This window comes from Protopterus annectens, chromosome 3.part0 (genome assembly GCF_019279795.1).
Source record: "Protopterus annectens isolate FY-2018-M chromosome 3.part0, PAN1.0, whole genome shotgun sequence".
NCBI lineage: Eukaryota > Metazoa > Chordata > Ceratodontiformes > Protopteridae > Protopterus > Protopterus annectens.
Genome location: NC_056731.1, coordinates 1,496,023,520 through 1,496,046,474, shown reverse-complemented (window position 1 = coordinate 1,496,046,474; position 22,955 = coordinate 1,496,023,520). Strand labels below are relative to the sequence as shown.

The following is a 22,955-nucleotide window of genomic DNA, read 5'->3' as shown; positions in this document are numbered from 1 at the left end:
TTCATTTTGATTGTGTAATACTGTCTATTTCTATGTATGGAGTTTTTCTCCCCGGGCCTCCGCTAAAAATGGGCCTCATGCCCAGTCGGACATTACCTGGTAAACAAAACAAATAAAATTAGCTAATTTTTTTTTCTGTATCCAAGCCTTTTCATCTGCGGGGTTTTTTATATTTCCTGTGATTGAAACTCTGGTGTTTATTGTAAATAGATATTCAGTATTTTCATTTTTTTTATTATTAAAACATCTAAATCTTGCAATGTGGCTGGTCTTTTAGAAAATATTTAACTTTCGAGAGTACTTGCATTTTTTTAGTGGTACTGTGGCTCTACATTCCAGAAAGTCTTGCTACTTGGTTAAACAGTACCATTTGTACAAATATTTATTTTACTAACTGCAATTGTGTACCCCGGTAAGAGCTTTAAAGTAGCTTGCTTCAGGTGTTCTGGTGGTAGTAAATCTACCTTATAGTCTGTGTGGAAATGGCAGAGCGGATAAGCTGCATCAGCCTTTCTCGTGTGTGTATATGCGTGCACGTGTGCGCGCATGAAATTCAACAACTACTTTAAACAGGGACACTGAGCACTGATTTCACAGACAGGGTGGTGGTGGACTTGGTTTGGAACACCCGGCTAAGGGCTCAGCTCTATAGTGGTGAATGGGAAGTCTTACTTGGGGCCTGGAGAGGAAGCCCAGTCCAAGGAACTGGAGTGTGCATTCCCTGTGTGCTCTTAAGGGAAAATGTACTTGGTGCAGAGAGCATATCTGAAAATATTGTGTGTCGCTATTTTTCTCACAGTGAATATTCCACACCGCTGTGGGTTGAAGCCCTTTGATCACTGACCCATCATCTTCTTTTGGCTGTTCCCGTTAGGGGTCACCACAGCGGATCATCTGTTTCCATTTCTTCCTGTCCTCTGCATCTTGCTCTGTCACACCAACCACCTGCATGGCATGCCTTCCTCTCATCACATCCATAAAACTTATCTTAGGCCTTCCTCTTTTCCTGTTACCTGGTAGCTTCATCCTTAACATCTTTTCCCCAATATGCTCAGCATCCCTCCTCAGCACATGTCCAAACCAACGTAATCTTGCCTTTCTGGCTTTGTCTCCAAACCTTCCAACCTGGGGTGACCCCTCTAATATACTTATTCCTAATCCTGTCCACCCTCATCACACCCAGTGCAAATCTTAACATCTTTAACTCTGACAAAAAGGCAGGAGTTAGAGCTGGATGTGGCAATGTCACCGTCTCCAACCCATATAAGATAGCTGGTCTCACTACCCCCTTGTAGACCTTCCCTTTCACTCTTACTGATGCTAGTCTGTCACAAATCACTCCTGACACTCTTCTCCACCCAATCCATCCTGCCTGTACTCTCCTTCACCTCTCTTCCACACTCACCATTACTCTGAACTATTGATACCAAGTATTTAAACTCATCCACCTTCGCCACCTCTACTCCTTGCATCCTCACCATTCCAGTCCTGCTGACCTTCATTCCTCTTCTCTCTAGAGCATATCTCCATCTCTCCAGGGTCTCCTCCACCTGTTCCCTACTCTCACTACAGATCACAATGTCATCTGCAAACATCATAGTCCACGGGGACTCCTGTCTGATCTTGTCTGTCAAGCTGTCAGAGGGAAATCGCACCTTACTCTCTCATTCCTAAAAGGAAAGCAAGGGAAGGGAAATTCTTCTACCAGTACCTTCACCAACGGGCAAGACAGTCTTCACCCAAAGTGGAATGTGACACGTGGCTAACTTACCATTGTAGTTGTCAGGTCACTAACATTGTCTGTCAGAGCACAGAACTAAAGCAGAACCCTTAATGAGCTGCTTCTTCTGTCCAGGCTTCGATTTTTTCCACTTTCACTTGCTTACTGTGCGACTTTGAGTAAGTCACTTAACCAGACACTGTTCCCAGGTTGCTTCTGAAAAGAAGCAACTATGCCTAGTGGGTTCTGGTTAACAAATAGGTAAAAAAAAAATCATGGTAGCACTACAAATGGTGAAAGGTCATTCCACTTGTACAGAGCCTTGTGCCAGCATATAACCATACTCCTTAAAAGGTTCATGCACATGTATTCACTAGGATAAGACCCATCAGATTTTAAACAGCAAGCATATATAGTCAAACTCCTGACAGCATTCAAAGGCTGAAGTGGTGCAAGACCACCTGTGGAAACAAGTCAATAAGCCCATCTCAACTGAAGCTTAGAGAAGCTGATTCTCTTCCTCAGAGTTCAACTAGCCAGGCTTTACTGTCAAGATCAAGGGATCACTGTAAAGGAACTGGGGATGAGCGACCATACTCTGCATGGCTGAATGAAAGCTGGCCCATAATAACCAACCAGGGAATGTACCCCGGAGTAGTTGGTGAGGATGCACCTACCATGCTTTCTCTTGCTGGCTGATTTGCTGCAAGACTACTCCCTTCGTAATGGAGATAAAGCTCATTAGGAACACGTTGATATTCTTTAGAAGGTTTTGACAGATACCTAGCCTCTAGATCCCTCAGCTTCTTCCAATAGTCTGGCACTGGCACGATATCACAAGAAACTCTCTTCTGCATGTCCCTGCTTTTCAGTATCCTCCACAGTCATCTTTTTTAAGGATGCAGGCCTCTAGCTTTTCTGTCTACTTCAACTGGCTGACACTTGTAGCGATGCACCATACTGTGCTCCTTCCCCAAGTTAAGGGAGTGCCTTTGTGGATGTTGGCAATTAATAAGCTGCCTGCAGGAACACTGAAGAGTTACATATTTTCATCAAATGGAGGAGATTTAAGATGCACACTAAACAATGAGAGAGACAAAAAAGTGGGGAAGAGAGAGTAAGCTGAAGTGCATGATGCAACAATCGACACAGGCTAAAAAATCTGCATGCCTCCCAAGGATTGGAACACACACTATTTTAGAAATGTGCCAAGCTAGCTATACAAAGCCCTTCAAAAGTGCAAATTCTAAATTTATTTATTACGAGGCACTTCTGAAATCTGATCTTCCACCTATATTATCAGATGTGTTTTTACAACTGACCACTGGACTAATTATGACCTGTGCTAAACCAAGTAATCTCCTTTGACTTCCTGGTTATTAAGCAAGCATCTAAAAATATACAGTTGTAAAAAAAACAGACATGCATGAAGAAAGATTCAGATAAGTATGCGCTTTTTCATTTTTTACACTGCGGAACTTGGAAATGATTAAAAAAATGACCCTGTAGCACCTAGAAATTCACTGGTGCTGAACACGAATAAACTACTCATTTAAAAAATGAAAACAAAAACATGGAAACAGAAGAAAATTGTTTACATAAAAGTTTAATGCCAATCTGGTCATATAAAAATGAGTAAGCACATCACATCCATAATAAAAGTTGACGCATTATTAACATTAGTAAACACACAAGGGTACTTTGAGGAAGCTGTGATCATTACAAAAATGAATGCTGCCCCAAGATGAATTCCTTCTGAAATCATATTGCCTGGCCACTGATGGTTATGATGCTTGGCCTGTTATCCTAGCTTGCTATAAAACCAAATACTTCTCTGGTTCTCTTCTGCCATTTCTGTGTTCCTGAAAAGGTCTTCAACTCAGCAGAACTGTAGATGAAAAAGAAAGCAATTACATATTTCTATCACTAAACATTAGCTCTGTGAAGTTATCAAATTTAAATAAACAGTCACGTGAGAACTCAAAGAACACCATTCAGCTGTTTAACTACTGCCCTTCCTGAAGCTAGTTTTTTGGCTTGAGTTATCAGCACAGACAGCCCTAGAAACAAAAGTAGTGAACTCCAACGACTTGACTGCTAGGACATTTCCAAGGTGGAGCTAAAGAGCTTATAAAATAACAGGATCTGTACCTGCATATGGATGAGGCTACCCTAAAAATACCAGGGGGAAAGCATCTGGAAGAGTAGGCCAATAATCCTAAGTACGGCTTAAGAAAGCATACCACCACAGATCCTAGTTTCTCTAATCAAAGTAAGTTCAACTTAGCAAACCTAAAAAAAATCTTTACTACTGAATGAAGACATTTTGTTTCATAGATAGCCTAGTACTAATCTATGAACCTACCTGCCCTTGCGGGCCATTTTAAGCTTAGCCATTTGCCCCATGTGAGAATCAAACCCTGTACCTTGTGTCTGTAAGGCAAACACTTAAACCATTATGTCAACATCCAAATCCTGGATCAGCTGTGTTCTACCTCTAAAGTTCGTACATTTGCACCTTGTTCCACAGGGACAGGTTAGTAGGGTTGCCAATATGTAGCTATAAGGAATTGGTCCCTCTACTATACATTACACACAGATGACAGAAAAATAAAGAAAAAAAAATCAAATTAAGAAAAAAGTTCAGTACTCATTCACCAGGTTATTTTAAAGGAAGAAAATATCAATACCTATACAGCTCTAAAATGTTCCACTTATAGACAGACCCAAATAACAGAAAAGCCACACATTACCAAGTATGATTTTCAAAGCTGTCCTCCCCCCTCCGCCTATAGACCAGTGCTTTATTACCTTTACTTTACTTGGCTACTACTGATAGACTCCTTAATGTATTATTACTGCTTAGCAGCTCCCTGTTAAAAGTTCAGGGCAAATGCAATACTTCACATGAAAGTGTGAATGAGGAAAATATATATTCAAATCCAAGATCATGCCAAGATATTCCTCCTGCTTTAAGACAGTGATTTCAAAATTAGTACGAAGAGCAGCAGAGGGGTGTGGAGAGAATGCAGCTCTCCACACATCAGGGAGTGCAAGAGAAATGAAGACCATCTTCAAAGAAACTTGAAAGGTGTTAAAGTATTTTATTTCAATAGTGGTGGAAAGTTCAGTTGTGTAAAATCTTACCATGACAATAGATGTCCTTCTCTTCACTGTTGCAGTATTCATTACAATAGGGATCTCCTGTCATACGCAGCCCAACTTCCGGCCAGTATACCAAAGCCTTTTGGTTGCAGAGAGTATTCCGTATATCACACGTATGCTCCCCATGCTCAGCATAAAGGCAATGTCCGGACATACCATCCTCAGAAATTAAAAAAGCCCCAATGAGAGACAGTTCAAGGATACAAGTAGGTTACAAGAACATCCAGAAGAAAAAAGGACAAGGGGGAGTAGGGAGGGAGCAAATAGTGCAACAGTGAAAAGGACATCTACTTTCATGGTAAGGTTTTACACACCTGTACTACGTCCTTTCATATCACTGCTGCAGTATTCATTGCAATAGGAAGACTGCAAAAGCTCAGGAAGAAGACTGGGATGAGAAGGGCCAGCACAGCCCTCCAGGAAGCCATAGAGAATAACCCTGGCAAAGCCAGCTCTGACCCTAGAAATCACATCCAACTTATACAGCTTAGTAAAGGTATGCAGAGAAGTCCAGGTTGCTGTGTCACGAACAAATTAGTATCCAACCCCTTGAAGAAAGCACCAAAAGAAGCCACAGCTCTAATGGAAAGAACCTTAACCCAGGAAGGAAGGTTCTTCCCATGAAAAGAATAGCAGAAGGAAATGGGCTTTAGATGTCCATGAAGAAATTATTTGTTTGGAAACAACAAAGCCTAAAATACCCAAGATGAAAAGAAACAAAAAGCTGGTCAGATGTAAGAAAAACTTCTTATCCAAGTAAAATCAGAGTTGTCTGTGCAAATCCAAGGTGTGCAGAACCTTCACTAGCAGATGGTAGAGAAGAGAAAACGTGGTTAAATGAATAAACTGATTACAAGAGAACTCGTTAGCTACCTTTGTCATAAAAGAAAGACTGGTACGAAAGGACACCCTTTGTCCTTGTTTGTCTTTTAGGCTTTTCCAGGTTAGGGGGTCGCCACAGCGGAACTCCAGCCCGCTAATGATTTGCGGTATATTTTTATAGTGCTGAGTTGCCAGCCCGACGCCCAACCTTCAGCGAAGGCACGCCCATTCACGCATGTCTTTTGGAGTCCACTCGACCACGGGGAGGACATGCAGACTCCACACAGAAAGCACTCCAGCAGAGAATCGAAAGTACAGTTTTGTACCTACCATAAATGTAGATGTTCGAAGATCCACATTGCTGCAGTCCTTACACTTGGGTAGTCCGCTGTCCTCGGTCGGCCCGAATATCAAAGTATAAGGCTGACGCCGGTCAAGGCGCATTTGACTGACATCAGGACGTCAGGGTACAAATGCGCATGCCCGACGTCATATCCTCAGTCTTTTCTTGCCCCAGATGTCAGAAGACCCTAAAAATAAAGGTCAAAACCAAAAGACAGCAAACAAACAAACAACCACCCTTGCACTAATTATATGTACAATATATACAATATACACAATATTTACTACCCAACCCACACAACCACCTCTAACTACAGAGGGGAAGGAGGGAGGGTAAATTGGACTGCAGCAATGTGGATCTTCGAACATCTACATTTATGGTAGGTACAAAACTGCACTATGTTCTTCATCTCACATTGCTGCAGTCCTTACACTTGGGTAGAATCCCAAAGCAGAGGTAAGGGAGGATGGCCAAACTATAAGGAAGCAGGAGCTGCCAAAATGCCCTGCAAAACAGCAGTGGCAAAACCAGCCCTGGATTTAGAGTAAAGTGGTAGGTGATAATGCCTAGAGAAAGTATGCACTGAACTCCAAGTAGCTGCCTCCAAAATATCCTTGGTTGCCACCCCTCAAAAAGCTGTCAAGTGGCAGTAGCCCTAGTGGAATGAGGCCTAATCCCAGCTGGAATCTCCTTGCCATGATGGGAATAACAGAAAGCAATGCAAAACCCAATCCACTTAGAAATAGTTTGTTTTGACACAGGCTTGCCCTGAGAACTCAAAGCAAAAGAAACAAATAACTGCTGAGACTGCCTGAACCCTTTAGTTCTGTCCAAATAATATCGCAACTGCCTGTGTACATCTAAAGTGTGCAAAATCTTTTCCCCTTTATTTTGGGGATTTGCATGAAAAGTAGGCAAATGAATAGTTTGGTTTAAAGCCACACTAGAAACCACCTTAGGCATAAAGGAAGGATTAGTACGTAAAGATACCCTATCCTTATGGAAAATTAAGAAAGGCTCAACCGCCATAAGGGCCTGCAATTCAGAAACACTTCTTGCAGAGGTAATGGCCAACAAAAAGGCAGTCTTCCATGATAAATATTTCAACTCAGTAGTAGCTGCAGGCTCAAAAGGTTGTAGAGTGAGTTTCTCCAACACAAAATTGAGATCCCAAGCAGGAGTAGGAGCTCTACGTGGGGGTCTTATATTCTTTGCCCTTCTAAGAAATTGCTTGAACAAAGGATGAGAAAACAATGGTGGGTCACAGTCATAGTGAGCTGAAATTGCTGCAGCATGAACCTTAATAGAAGAGAAGGACAAACCTTTGTCCAGTAACTCAGTAAGATATTGAAGAGCCATACTTAAATTAGGCTCAGAAACATCAAAATCCTTTGCTGCACTCCAAAATAAAAATCTCTTCCATTTATCTGCGTACACTTTCCATGTACTAGGCCTTCTAGCTTCCAAAATCACATTCAAAACTTGTTGTGGAAGTTGAGACCCTCTATGGTTCAAAACAGAATATGCCAGGCTGTTAGGTGAAGAGAGTGAAGTTTGACATTGAGCAAATGACTGTCCTCCTGGGACAACAGGTGTGGAATCGAAGGCAAAGACCATGGAGGCTTCCGTACCAGACTTCTCAGTAATGGGTACCAGTGCTGTCGAGGCCAATCTGGAGCTATTAAAATCATCCTTGGCTTGTCCTGTCTGACCTTTAGAAGTACCTTTGGGAGGAGAGGCAGAGGTGGAAAGGCATACACATGAAGATTGCTCCAATTGAAAGAAAGAGCATCCACTTTCCAAGCTGTGGGATGAAACCTTTTCGTGCAAAACTTTGGCAGCTGATGGTTTAGTGGAGAAGCGAACAGATCTATGTCTGGAGTTCCCCATGACACTGTCAATTTCTGAAATACATGAGGATCCAATTTCCACTCGTGGGGATCCATAATTCGCCTGCTCAACACATATGCTAAGGAGTTCTGTGCTCCCGCAGAAACCTTGCCTGAAGATTGAGCTGTAAACTGAGAGCAGTCTCCCACAAAATCATTGCTTGCCTGCATAGAGGATAAGAATGTGTTCCCCCTTGCTTGTTGATGTACCACATGACAGTTGTGTTGTCTGTTAGAATCAACACCTGCCCTGGAAGAAGTAAATCCTTGAAAGCTATTAATGCAAACTGGACTGCTAACATCTCCTTCAAGTTGATATGTAGATGTTGTAGTCTGGCAGGCCACTTGTCTTGTATCCACTTTCCATTTAGATGAGCTCCCAAGCTTTGTCTGAGGCATCTGTCGTTAAAATCTGACTCGCCTCTGGCCGGGTCACAGAGAGTCCCTTGTTTAGGTGACATTCCTGAGCCCACCACAAAAATTCCTTTTGAATGCAAGGTATTATTTGAATGACAGTGTCCAGATCCTGGCAGTGCTGTGTCCATACATTTTGAGATACCATTGCAGCTTCCTCATATGCAGTTTGGCATTGGGAAGCACCAGAATACAAGATGCCATGAACCCTAAGGCTTGAAGGACTGTCCTTGCAGTCAGCCCGGACTGATGAGATAGTTGATGGAAGTAAAGGGAAAGATTCTTTTGTTTGTCCGGGGTCAAAAGGCCATCTGGGATGCTGTATTCAGTCTTACACCCAGAAAGCACATGTCCTGAGAGGGTACCAGACTGCACTTTATTTCGCTCACAGAATACCCCAGGCATCTTAGCACTGCTATCACATATTCCAAATGATGAAGAAGCTCGTCCCTTCCTTGAGCCAGAATCAGGCAATCGTCCAAATAAGGATAGATCTGTATTCCTTTTAGCCTGAAGAAAGCTATCACTGGAGCCAGAACTTCCGTGAACACTCTGGGCGCAGTAGATAAGCCAAAGGGCAATGCAGAGTACTGATAGTGAGAAGTCCCAGCTCGAAAACGCAGATACTTCCTGCAACTTAGTCTGATAGGAACATGAAGGTAAGCCTCCTTGAGATCCAAAGTTACCATCCAATGATCTTTGCCCAGCAGAGGTAAAAGCTGTTGTAACGTCAACATTTTGAACTTGGGAATGTCCAGATAAGTGTTGAGGATAGATAAATCCAAAATTGGCCTCCACGTGTTCCCCTTCTTTGGTACTAGGAACAGGCGAGAATAAAATCCTAGGCCCACTTCTGGCATAGGGACCGGCTGTATGGCCCCTATTTGGAGTAACAGAGAAATTTGCTTGTGAGCCTCTATTCTTTGTTGAGGAGGAACGTCTGGCATGCCTTTGAAAGGAGGCAAGGTATGGAAATAAAACCTGTAACCGTGGTGTATGATATCCAATACCCATCTGTCTTGGGTAATTAAACTCCAATTTTCTTTGAAAAGTGCCAACCTTCCTCCCAAAGGTGCTGCCAGACGAGAAGGCTCTGGCAGCTGAAAAGGTAGGTCATTGGGTCTGTTTACTAAAGGACTGACCCCTGCCCTCACCCGAAGACTGTGCAGGAGAACTCCCTGTTCTAGGCCTGAAAGAGCCCTGAGCTCTGCCCCTACCACGTCTAGATCTACCCCTAGACTGGGAATCATAAGAAGGATACGTCCACCCCTTAGTAGGCCAATTTCTACTAAACTTTGGAGGCTGAACCTGCAAAAAATCTTTAACAGTCTGCATAGACTTAACCTTGTCTTCCATTTTCTTTAAAACTGCCTCAACAGGAGAACCAAACAACACATCAGATTGTAAAGGAGCATCTAAAATCCTTGTTTTAACATGGTCAGATAAATTTTGATCCCTCAGCCATGCGTGCCTGCGAAGAACTGACCCAGTGGCAGCCACGCTAGACGAGGCTTGTACAGCATCAAAACCACATTGCAAAGAATGCTTACCCACCTGTTCAGAAACATGTACTAAATCTTGTAACTCTTTACAATCAATACCTTCCGCCAGAGCATCAACCTTAGACCTCAATTGTGAAAGGAGATAGTTTTGGTATTTCAACATGTGAAACTGGCAATTCAAAGCCCTCATAGCTAGAGTGGAAGAAGTATAAACTTTCTTTCCCCATCTATCCAAGGCCCTGGCCTCTTTATCTGCAGGAACCGGATTCTTGACAACAGAAGCCTTAACACCTTTAGGCCCCTGGCTAACAGTTTCTGGGTCTGCCCTAGGACTCTTAAAAAGATACTTATGAGCTTCAGGCACCCTGTAATACCTATCCGGTTTAACAGGAGCAGGAGGCAAAGAATCAGGATTAAGAGAAGCCTCTGTAAAAACATCTTCCACTACATCCAAAACAGGAGGTATAGCCAAAGGCCTATGCTGGGGTAAAAACAAAAATTCCCTAAGCCTTTTCCTGGAATCAGAGAAGTCCTGACCTTCCCACTTAAAATGCTCCCTCATGGAATGAAGCGTTTCTGAAAAAGAAAAATCCTCAGGAGGAGAAGCAGAAGGAGTAGAATCATCCACATCAGAATCAGAATAAGGAGAGTACTCCTGCAAGTCTTCAGCCGAAGACTCAAACATCCAAAGCCTGCTCAAAACTCCCTAGCTCAGGCTCCACCCTAGGTCTCTTATCAGGAGGGGGCAAAGAACCCCTAATCAAAGTAATCAAATCTTCTGCCATTTTAAGCATATGATTCTTGGGCACAGTTCCTGAAGAACTAGGCGTGACACCAACTGAAGCTAAACCTGGCCTGCCTCTGGGAGAAGCCTTGGAAACAGAAGGAGAGGGCCTAACCACCCTAGGCAGGGAGGGGAGTATAGTAACCTGAGAAGCCCCATCACCCTGACCTGCCTCCTGAGAGGCCACATCCTGCAATAACAAAGTCTCTCCCTGGGATCCCAAAGAAACCTCCGGTGGAACCACCGGCTCCACCGACACCTCTAAAGAACCGGCGTCCGCACGGACGGTTCTTCTAGCCTAGGCTTAACTGCTTTGTCCTTGCGCTTCTTGAAGCGGCGTCGGAGCATCCGACGGCATTTTATAATTGCACCGCTTCCCGAAGACTAACCTGGCACAATCTAATCTCCTCTTTATAGTGCGCTTATTGAATCTAGCACAAGAGCGACACCCAACAACGTCGTGCTCAGGCCCTAAACAAGGAATACACAAAGTATGATAGTCTCTATGCGGTATCTGTTTCCCACAAGAAATACAATTATTCACTTTTTCTGACATCCGGTAAACCACTGAGGCAAGAAAAAACTAAAATATTCCCCAACGGGGTATTTAGCCAACTTTGACTCGGTCTGAAACTCCGAAATCGAAAAATTTCAGAACGCCAACCGGCACTTGCAATACTGCTTCTGCATCGGACCATGCGGCAAAAAAGACTGAGGATATGACGTCGGGCATGCGCATTTGTACCCTGACGTCCTGATGTCAGTCAAATGCGCCTTGACCGACGTCAGCCTTATACTTTGATATTCGGGCCGACCGAGGACAGCGGACTACCCAAGTGTAAGGACTGCAGCAATGTGAGATGAAGAACATCAGGATAACTTCTTGCTGTGAGGCAACAACACTACCGCTGTACCACCGCGGCTTCCTTGTAGAAAACCAAAACAGGAGGCAGAGCGAAAAGTGCTTGCAGCTCACACACCCATTTGGCAGAAGTAAGGGCCAAAAAAAGAACAGTCTTCCAAGAACATTGTTGTAAGGAGGCTGAATCAGCAGGCTCAAAAGGAACCAGAGTCATTTTTTCTATAAAACAAAAAAAAAAAAATAAGATACCAGGAAGGAGAAACAGGCTTCTTGGGAGGCCTAATGTGAAAGACACCTTTAAGAAACTGTTTGGTCTCAAAACTAGATTCCAATAGGGACAGTCAAAAGCAGACAGGCAGAGATAGCCAATAGGTTGGCTTTAACAGAAAAATACACCAACCCAGCATTGAGCAATTCACACAGTGAACCAAAGTAACACCCCCCCCCAAATGGATCTAAGTTTCGAGAAAGACACCAAACAGAAACCTCTCCCATTTGAATAAGTAAGATTTTCTAATACCGGGTTTCCTGGCCACCTGCAGGACTCAAAGTACATCCTCGAAAAAAGATGTCTGTAGAGTATCAAAACCTTATTACTCAATGTCAATTGAAGAGCGGACAGGTGGAGATGGATGACAGATCCTTTGTCTTGTGCTAGTAGGTCCAACCTCCCAGGCAACTTGTGATGACTGCCCTTGGCAAGATGCAGAAGAGGAGGAGGAACCAATGCTGTCTAGGTCAAAAGTGAGTCACCAGCAAGATTTTTGGAAGCATCCTGTTTTATCTTGAACAGGACCATTGGAATGGGAGGAAAAGCATAAAGAAAGAAATCCTTCCAAGAAAGAGAGGGCATCTATCTTTCAGGCCAGAAGGCATGGGACTTGGCACAAAATATAGGAAATTGTCTGTTCAGAGGGGAGGCAAACAGATCTCCTAGAGATGTGCCTCACTAGTGGACAGTGTCTGGAAACACACCCCTGTGAAGCACCCAGTCGGACTGTGTTATGGACCTGCTCGGACACACTGCCACTACATTCTGATCTGATGGAATGTAGACTGCCTGAAGGGTCACCTGATACTTGACAGCCAGCTCCCAAACCTTAAGAGCCAACTTGCAAAGGAGATGAGACCTTGCACCCCCCCCCCCCCAGGCTTGCTGACATACCACATCATTATGGTACTGTCTATGAGAATCTTGAGAAGCCCTGGAAGGAGAATGAAAAGTCTGAACAGCCAGCAGAAGAGCTCTCATTATCTAATATTAATATGGACTTTCTTTTGTCAAGCCGACCGAAGGAGGCCCCCGTTCCACATCTGAAGCATATGTGAAAAGCTCCTGAGAGGGGACTACAGGTTGAAAAGGAAGCCCTGTGTTGACAGACAAATGATGAATCCGTCACTGAAGTTCCCGGTTAAGACATGGAAGAAAAGGGACTAGAAAATCTAAGGGATGAGAATGTTGAAGCTAAACTGACTTTAGAAACCATTGAAGCTTCTCATGTGGAGCTTGGCAAGAGGTAGCATAAGAATGATGAAAACCATGAAAACCAGATCCCTCAGAAATTCTCTGGCTGTGAAAGAAGCCAGAGTAAGAAGAGACTGAAAGAAAGCAATGAGAGTTAAGGCCTTGGGAGGAGGGATGCCGGCATTGGAACAGTCTGGATCCTGCAACTTAGAAGAACATGACACTGAGAAAGAGTCAGGAATAACGTCTGGAAATTTACCATAAACCTCAGGCTTTGCAAGAGGGAAATGGTAAAGTGAAGAAACTGAAGTAAGATCTGTGGACAGGAAGCCTGGATAAGTAGGTCGTCCTGGTAGGGAAAGTCCTGATCCCCCATAGCCTGCAGAAAGCAATCACAGTAGTGAGGCATTTGGTGAAGACCCTTGGGGTAGTAGAGAAGCCAAATGGCAAAGCAAGAGAACTGAAAAAGCCAAGAAGCAACAGACAAATGTAAAAACATCTTGAAAAGGGGGTAAATAGGAACGTGCAGATAAGTATCTTTCAGATTCAGAGAAAGTAGAGAAGCCTAAGGAAGTAGTACAGGAAACGGGGTTTGAAGATGGAACATCTGAAAGGAAAGGAGCTTTAGAAAGGTGTTTAGTTGGGAAAGATCCAGAATGGGTCTCCAGGTGCCTTCTTTCCTGGGAACCAAAAACATTTTGGAGTAAAACCCCTTCCCCCTCTGGGGTCCTGGAACTTCTTGAATTGTTCCTTGAAGCAACAGGCCCTTAAGCACCTCTGGAAAAGAAGGCAGTTAATCCTGAGGAAGCAGAGGAATGCCCATGAAGGGGGGAGGGAATTTCAAAACCATGTAATAACCCTGGCATATACCCAAACAGGAAAGTACAGTTTTGTACCTACCATAAATGTACATGTTCGAAGATCCACATTGCTGCAGTCCTAACACTTGGGTAGTCCGCTGTCCCTCGGTCGGCCCGAATATCAGAGTATAAGGCTGACGTCGGTCAAGGCGCATTTGACTGACATCAGAACGTCAGGGTACAAATGCGCATGACCAACGTCATATCCTCAGTCTTTTCTTGCCCCAGATGTCAGAAGACCCTAAAAAGAAAGGTCAAAACCCATAGACAACAACTAAACAACCAACCAGCCTAACACCAAAAATATGTACAATATATACAATATATACAATATACACAATATACCTCAGATGGATAACCCAACCCACACAACCACCTCAAACTACAGAGGGAAGGAGGGAGGGTATTGGACTGCAGCAATGTGGATCTTGAACATCTACATTTATGGTAGGTACAAAACTGTACTATGTTCTTCATCTCACATTGCTGCAGTCCTAACACTTGGGTAGAATCCCAAAGCAGAGGTAAGGGAGGATGGCTAAACTATAATGAAGCAGGAGCTGCCAAAATGCCCTGCAACACAGCAGTGGCAAAACCAGCCCTGGATTTAGAGTACAGTGGAAGGTGGTAATGCCTAGAGAAGGTATGCACTGAACTCCAAGTGGCTGCCTCCAAGATATCCTTAGTTGCCACCCCCCTCAAAAAAGCTGTAAGTGGCAGTAGCCCTAGCGGAATGAGGCCTAATCCCAGCTGGAATCTCTTTGCCATGATGGGAATAACAGAAAGCAATGCAAAATCCAATCCACTTAGAAATAGTTTGTTTTGACATGGGCTTGCCCTGAGAGCACAAAGCAAAAGAAACTAATAACTGCTGAGATTGTCTGAACCCTTTAGTTCTGTCCAAATAATATCGCAACTGCCTGTGTACATCCAAAGTGTGCAAAATCTTTTCCCCTTTATTTTGGGGATTTGCATAAAAAGTAGGCAAATGAATAGTTTGGTTTAAAGCCACACTAGAAACCACTTTAGGCATAAAGGAAGGATTAGTACGAAGATACCCTATACTTATGCAAAATTAAGAAAGGGATAACTGCCATAAGGGCCTGCAATTCAGAAACACTTCTTGCAGAGGTAATGGCCAACAAAAAAGCAGTCTTCCATGACAAATATTTCAACTCAGCAGTAGCTGCAGGCTCCAAAGGTTGTAGAGTGAGTTTCTCCAACACAAAATTGAGATCCCAAGCAGGAGTAGGAGCCCCTTGGGGGTCTTATATTCTTTGCCCCTCTAAGAAATTGCTTGAACAAAGGATGAGAAAACAAGGTGGGTCACAGTCGTAGTGAGCTGAAATTGCTGCAGCATGAATCTTAATAGAAGAGAAGGACAAACCTTTGTTTAACAACTCAGTAAGATATTGAAGAGCCACACTTAAATCAGGCTCAGAAACATCCAAATCCTTAGCTGCACTCCAAAACAAAAATCTCTTCCATTTATCTGCGTACACTTTCCTTGTACTAGGCCTTCTAGCTTCCAAAATCACATTCAAAACTTGTTGTGGAAGTTGAGACCCTCTATGGTTTAAAACAGAATATGCCAGGCTGTTAGGTGAAGAGAGTGAAGTTTGACATTGAGCAAATGACTGTCCTCCTGGGACAACAGATGTGGAATCAAAGGCAAAGGCCATGGAGGCTTCCGTACTAGACTTCTCAGTAATGGGTACCAGTGCTGTCGAGGCCAATCTGGAGCTATCAAAATCATCCTTGGCTTGTCCTGTCTGACCTTCAGAAGTACCTTTGGGAGGAGAGGCAGAGGTGGAAAGGCATACACATGAAGATTTTTCCAACTGAAAGAAAGAGCATCCACTGTCCAAGCTGTGGGATGAAACCTCTTTGTGCAAAACTTTGGCAGCTGGTGGTATAGTGGAGAAGCGAACAGATCTAGGTCTGGAGTTCCCCAGGACACTGTCAATTTCTGAAATACATGAAGATCCAGTTTCCACTCGTGGGGATCCATGATTTGTCTGCTTAACACATCTGCTAAGGAGTTCTGTGCTCCCGGCAGAAACCTTGCCTGAAGACTTAGTTGTAAACTGAGAGCAGTCTCCCACAAAATCATTGCTTGCCTGCATAGAGGATAAGAATGTGTTCCCCCTTGCTTGTTGATGTACCACATGACAGTTGTGTTGTCTGTTAGAATCAACACCTGCCCTGGAAGAAGTAAATCCTTGAAAGCTATTAACGCAAACTGGACTGCTAACATCTCCTTCAAGTTGATATGTAGATGCTGTAGTCTGACAGGCCACTTGTCTTGTATCCACTTCCCGTTTAGATGAGCTCCCCAAGCTTTGTCCGAGGCATCTGTCGTTAAAATTTGACTCGCCTCTGGCCGGGTCACAGATAGTCCCTTGTTTAGGTGACATTCCTGAGCCCACCACAAAAATTCCTTTTGAATGCAAGGTATTATTTGAATGACAGTGTCCAGATCCTGGCAGTGCTGTGTCCATACATTTTTGAGATACCATTGCAACTTCCTCATATGCAGTTTGGCATTGGGAAGCACCAGAATACAAGATGCCATGAACCCTAAGGCTTGAAGGACTGTCCTTGCAGTCAGCCCGGACTGAAGAGATAGATGATGGAAATAAAGGGAAAGATTCTTTTGTTTGTCCGGGGTTAGAAAGGCCATCTGGGATGCTGTATTCAGTCTTACACCCAGAAAGCACATGTCTTGAGAGGGTACTAGACTGGACTTTATTTCGTTCACAGAATACCCCAGGCATCTTAGCACTGCTATCACATACTCCAAATGACAAAGAAGCTCGTCCCTTCCTTGAGCCAGAATCAGGCAATCGTCCAAATAAGGATAGATTTGTATTCCTTTCAGCCTGAAGAAAGCTATCACTGGAGCCAGAACTTTCGTAAATACTCTGGCAGTAGATAAGCCAAAGGGCAATGCAGAGAACTGATAGTGAGAAGTCCCAGTCCGAAAACGCAGATACTTCCTGCAACTTAGCCTGATAGGAACATGAAGGTAAGCCTCCTTGAGATCCAAAGTTACCATCCAGTGATCCTTGCCCAGCAGAGGTAAAAGCTGTTGTAACGTCAACATTTTGAACTTGGGAATGTCCAGATAAGTGTTGAGGATAGATAAATCCAAAATTGGTCTCCACGTGTTCCCCTTTTTTGGTACAAGGAACAGGCGAGAATAAAATCCTAGGCCCCTTTCTGGCATATGAACCGGCTGTATGGCCCCTATTTGGAGTAGCAGAGAAATTTGCTTGTGAGCCTCTATTCTTTGTTGAGGAGGAATGTCTGGCATGCCTTTGAAAGGAGGCAAGGTATGGAAATAAAACCTGTAACCGTGATGTATGATATCCAATACCCATCTGTCTTGGGTAATCAAACTCCAATTTTCTTTGAAAAGTGCCAACCTTCCTCCCAAAGGTGCTGCCAGGCGAGAAGGTTCTGGCAGCTGAAAAGGTAGGTCATTGGGTCTGTTTACGAAAGGACTGACCCCTGCCCTCACCCGAAGACTGTGCAGGAGAACTCCCTGTTCTAGGCCTGAAAGAGCCCCGACCTCTGCCCCTGCCACGTCTAGATCTACCCCTAGACTGGGAATCATAAGAAGGATACGTCCACCCCTTAGTAGGCCAATTTCTACTAAACTTTGGAGGCTGAACCTGCAAAAAATCTTTAACAGTCTGCATAGACTTAGCCTTGTCTTCCATTTTCTTTAAAACTTCCTCAACAGGAGAACCAAACAAGACATCAGATTGCAAAGGGGCATCCAAAATCCTAGTTTTAACATGGTCAGATAAATTTTGATCCCTCAGCCAGGCATGCCTGCGAAGAACTGACCCAGTGGCAGCCACCCTAGACGAGGCCTGTACAGCATCAAAACCACATTGCAAAGAATGCTTACCCACCTGTTCAGAAACATGCACTAAATCTTGTAACTCTTTACAATCAATACCTTCCGCCAGAGCATCAACCTTAGATTTCAACTGTGAAAGGAGATAATTTTGATATTTCAACATGTGAAACTGGCAATTCAAAGCTCTCATGGCTAGAGTGGAAGAAGTAAAAACTTTCTTTCCCCATCTATCCAAGGCCCTGGCCTCTTTATCTGCAGGAACCGGATTCTTGACAACAGAAGCCTTAACACCCTTAGGCCCCTGGCTAACAGTTTCTGGGTCTGCCCTAGGACTCTTAAAAAGATACTTATGAGCTTCAGGCACCCTGTAATACCTATCTGGTTTAACAGGAGCAGGAGGCAAAGAATCAGGATTAAGAGAAGCCTCTGCAAACACATCTTCCACCTCATTCAGAACAGGAGGTATAGCCAAAGGCCTATGCTGGGGTAAAAACAAAAATTCCCTAAGCCTTTTCCTGGAATCAGAGAAGTCCTGACCTCCTGACCTTCCCATTTAAAATGCTCTCTCATGGAGTGAAGGGTCTCTGAAAAAGAAAAATCCTCAGGAGGAGAAGCAGAAGGAGTAGAATCATCCACATCAGAATCAGAATAATGAGAATACTCCTGCAAGTCTTCAGCCGAAGACTCAGACACATCCGAAGCCTGCTCATAATCCCCCAACACTGGTTCCATCCTAGGCCTCTTATCAGGAGGGGGCATAGAGCCTCTAATTAAAGTAATTAAATCTTCTGCCATTTTAAGCATGTGCTTTTTGGGCACAGAACCTGAAGAACTAGGAGTGACACCCACAGAAGCTAAACTAGACCTGCCTCTAGGAGAAGCCTTGGAAGCAGAAAGAGAGGGCCTAGACACCTTAGGAAGGGAGGGGAGCACAGTTATCTGAGAAGCCCCTACAGCCTGACCTGCCTCCTGGGAGGCCACATCCTGTAAAATCAAAGTTTCTCCCTGGGACTCCAGAGGCCTCCGTCGGAACCACCGGTTCCACTGACGCCTCTAAAGAACCGGCGTCCGGTTCGGACGACTCCTCTAACCTAGGTTTAACTGCCTTGTCCTTGCGCTTCTTTGAGGAAGCCGGCGTCGGAGCATCCGACGGCATATTGTAATTGCACCGCTTCCCAAAGACCAACCTGGCACAATCCAACCTTCGCTTTATAGTGAGTTTATTGAACCTAGCACAAAAGCGACACCCAACAACGTCGTGCTCAGGTCCCAAACAAGGTATACACAAATTATGGTAATCCCTATGTTTCCCAGAAGAAATACAGTTATTCACTTTTTCTGACATCCGGTAAACCACTGAGGCAAGAAAAACCAAAATATTCCCAACGGGTACTTAACCAACTCTGACTTCGGTCTGAAACTCCGAATTGAAAATTTCAGGACGCCGAACGGCACTTGCAACACTGCTTCTGCATCGGACCATGCGGCAAAAAAGACTGAGGATATGACGTTGGTCATGCGCATTTGTACCCTGACGTTCTGATGTCAGTCAAATGCGCCTTGACCGACGTCAGCCTTATACTCTGATATTCGGGCCGACCGAGGGACAGCGGACTACCCAAGTGTTAGGACTGCAGCAATGTGAGATGAAGAACATGGGAGAGGGACAGACAGAGAAAGACAAATGCGACTGAGAAAAGGATTAGTCAGACACCACCTGGTTTTGTCAGGATAAGGAGGCTTCTGAGTAGGAGTCTGAGTAGCCTTAGCTAGGGGAGCATTTTTACCACCCCTTTTCCCTTGTGGGGGGGAGGGCAAGATGGTCTATGAACAAATGCAGGCTCCTTGAAGGCTGGTTTGTGCTGAGGCACCAGAGTTCATTTATTAAATTTATCCAAACACAGAGATCGCGGTGTCTTTTTCTGGCCGAGTAGTCTGGTTTTCTATTTAGTGCATTTTTTGTTGTTTTGTGGTTATTAGGATAATTCCTTTGAAACTTGCGCACAGGGAAAACAAATATGCTTCAACTCCTCTAAGGCCTTACCCTTTTCTTGAAGGGACTTAACTCCGCAGCAGCACCACCAAACAAATGCCTATTATCTAGAAAATAATCCATCAGTTTAGCCTTGATATCGTCAGGTAAAGGCTGAAGTCTGATACAAAACTACCTCCTCAAAACAGTTCCAAAGGCAGCAGCCAGAGATAAGCATCAGCTGCATCACAGCTGCATTTAATGGAATGGCGAAGCACATGGGAAAAGTCTGAAGCAAAGCAAGGGCGGGGGCCTTCCCTTCAGAATCAGGGAGATCAAAAAAGGCTTGAGATAGAACAGCCAAAATGTACCTAGTCATGTGTGTCTGACTGTGAAGAAAGATGAAGGCTGCCAGCCTAGCCAGATAGAATTTTGGAGATAATTCTGTCATATATAAATATTAATGTAAACCACAGGCTTGTTGTCTTAAATGGTAAAAATAGGGTTACATGTGGAACTGAAAAAAATGCAACAGTGCACTCTACTGACCAAGTAAAGCATGTTGTGACCCTTTGATGTTAAAACTCTGAGCCAGAGTCTAGAGTGAGGCATCCTGCCTATTGTTTTAAGGCGAGAGTTAATGGCCAGAATTTACATGCATGTATGTCCTTTATTGCTCTGGTTTCTGCCCAGAGGTGAAGAATGTAAATGCAGTTTCTGTTAGCCTGGGAACCCAGTGAAGTGTGAAGAATGATGTAATGTGAACCAGGAATGTGATTTTAAAAACAGAGAATCAGAGAGCATAAAGCATTGTCTTGACCATCCAAACTAATTAGCACTGTCTTGCTCTATATGCAAGTTTATCTTAGACTTGTATTTTCTCTTAGAAATATCTAGAAACTAGAAGATTAGACTGTTTTTCTGTGATGTCAGAACTGTACTACTGAATTATTTTAAGTATTTCTCTGATCTTTTCACTAGCACGGTGTAGCAAAAAGTACTCGTGTTTTGACTTATTAAATATTTTTAAACCCCTTCAAATGTGGCTGTTTTTGTAGAGATAATTTAAGCTCTTGAGAGTACTTGCATGCCTTTGGTAAAATTGTACAAACCACTAATAGCTTTAGCCCTGGGCTATACTACCAATTAGATAATAATATTGCACAGTAATAACTGGACACCATTTTAAGGGCCTTTGAGCAGCTATTAAATATTAGTGGGTGGTGGCAGCTGGTACTACCGTATAATCTGGAAAAAAGGCACACAGCTGGAGAACCTGTGCCAGCCTTCCCCAGGAGTGTCTGTGTTTGTACAACCTCTTCTCAAAGTGTGTGTGTGTGGGTGTGTCAGCTACTTGGGCAGGGACACGAAGCACTGGTTGGACAGAGGGTGCTGGAGGTTCATAGGTAGATACTAGGCTATCTGCCCTAGGGCATTTATAAGCCTAGCCAGAATGTATCTGGCTTCCGCCTCCCTACTAGATTAGCCTACTGTGCCTCTGTAAAGTAGGTCACAGAAGGTACCCTTTTAAGATTAGTTTACTGTGTCTCTGTCTAGCAGGGACACAGAAGAGATCCCAGGGGTGAATTTGCGATTTCCCATCCACGCGTCCAGATTTCGCTTGAAGAGGGTCAGCAAGGGGCTATGTCTAACATGAATTGGGATTCTATTCCAGAGTGAGGGGAACCCCTGGGAAATTAATCTGTCCCTCCAGCATGTCCTATTTATTTTTGTGCTGAGGTTTAGGTCCCTGGAGCGTGTAGCTCTAAGGGACTTGGATTTTTTGAGGTGGAGCATGTCCATTAATTCTGGGTTTGACATGGCTTTGCAAGTCAGGCATAGATCGCCTCTGTGTAGGCGGTAAGCAACTGAGTAGAGCTGGAGTCTTTTTTAGTCGAGCTGCATAGGACATCTGTTTGTAGCCCATGATCCTCTTGGTGAGGTACTTTTGGGGTCTCTCCAGTTGCTGCAGGTGTCGGGTAAGGTACATCCCAAAAGGGGCATTGTATTCAATTATGGGCCTGATGAGTAGAGGGGCACAATGACCTCTCGATCTAGATGCGAACCCTTTCGTGATAAGGTGGGCTATATAGAAGGTCTTTCTAACCACTTTAGCAATGTGATTAACAAAGGAGAGATTACTATCTACATTGGTCCTCAAATCTCGAATTACTTCTTCCGTACTTAATGGATTACCACCTATGTGGTAAATTTGTGGGCACCTTGTTTTTCCCAAAGGGGATGACTATGCACTTTTTAGCATATAGCTCGAGGCCGTGGCTCTGGCACCAAGCATCCGTCTCTGTGAGACCCTTTTGGAGGATGCTTGTGTCAGCTGGAGATTAGATTATGGCCCCCAGTTTCCAGTCATCTGCGAACTTTGCCCACTAGGCTGAGATCTGGACCCTATTAGCTGTGCCAGTGGGAAGTCTTATTGGGGACCTGGAGAGCATGAGAGCGACCCACCCTGGACCGACTGTGATATTTGTGTGCTCTTAAGGGAAACTGCACTTTACTGTGTATATTTATAGGTTCATAGGTGGGTACTAGGCTATTGGCCCTAGGGCCTATATAAGCCTAGCCAAAAGTACCCTGGCTTTCGCCACCCAAGAAAATTATTTTCCTGTGCCACTGTCGAGCAGAGCCACAGAGGTGATCCCAGGGGTGAATTTCCTATCTCCCATCCAATCATCAAGATTTTTCTTGAAGAGTGCTAATGAGGAGCTTTGTTTGATATACATAGGTAGTTTGTTCCAGAGTATGGGAAGTCTCTGGGACAGGAATCTATCCCTCCAGCATGTTCTGTTTAATGTGACGACGAGGTTTAGGTCCCTAGAGCGTGTAGCTCGTAAGGATTGGGATTTCTTTAAGTGGAGCATGTCAAAAAGCTCTGGGTTTGACATAGCTTTGTGTGTTAGGCAGAGATCGCCTCCGAGTAGGCGATATGCAATGGAGTAAAGCTGCAGTTTTTTGAGACAGTCTGCATAGGGCATCTCTTTGAGGTCGGTAATCCTCTGTGAGGTATTTCTGTGGCCTTTCCAGTTGTTGTAGATGTCTTGTGAGGTACATACCAAAAGGGGTATTGTACTCTATAATGGGTCTAATGAGTGACGAGTAGAGGGGAACAATGACCTCTTTTTTCCTGGATGAGAAACCTTTCGTGATTAGGTGTGCCACGTAGGATTTCCTGACTACTGTGGCGATGTGATTATCAAAGGAGAGACTACTGTCCACCTGTGTCCCAAGGTCTCATCACACTTCCGGTGTTAAATAGACTACCACCTAT

The 22,955-nt window shown here is 44.1% G+C and overlaps 1 protein-coding gene across 1 annotated transcript in view; it reads right to left on the bottom strand.

Moving 5' to 3' along the window:
- Positions 1-3,306: 3,306 nt before the first annotated feature.
- Positions 3,307-22,955, bottom strand: part of TCEA1 (transcription elongation factor A1) — a gene marked incomplete in the record, with an annotated part of 560,757 nt that continues 541,108 nt past the window's right edge. Inside the window, 1 exon segment of the mRNA XM_044065512.1 lies at positions 3,307-3,608. Coding sequence (XP_043921447.1) covers positions 3,600-3,608 — 9 coding nt within the window.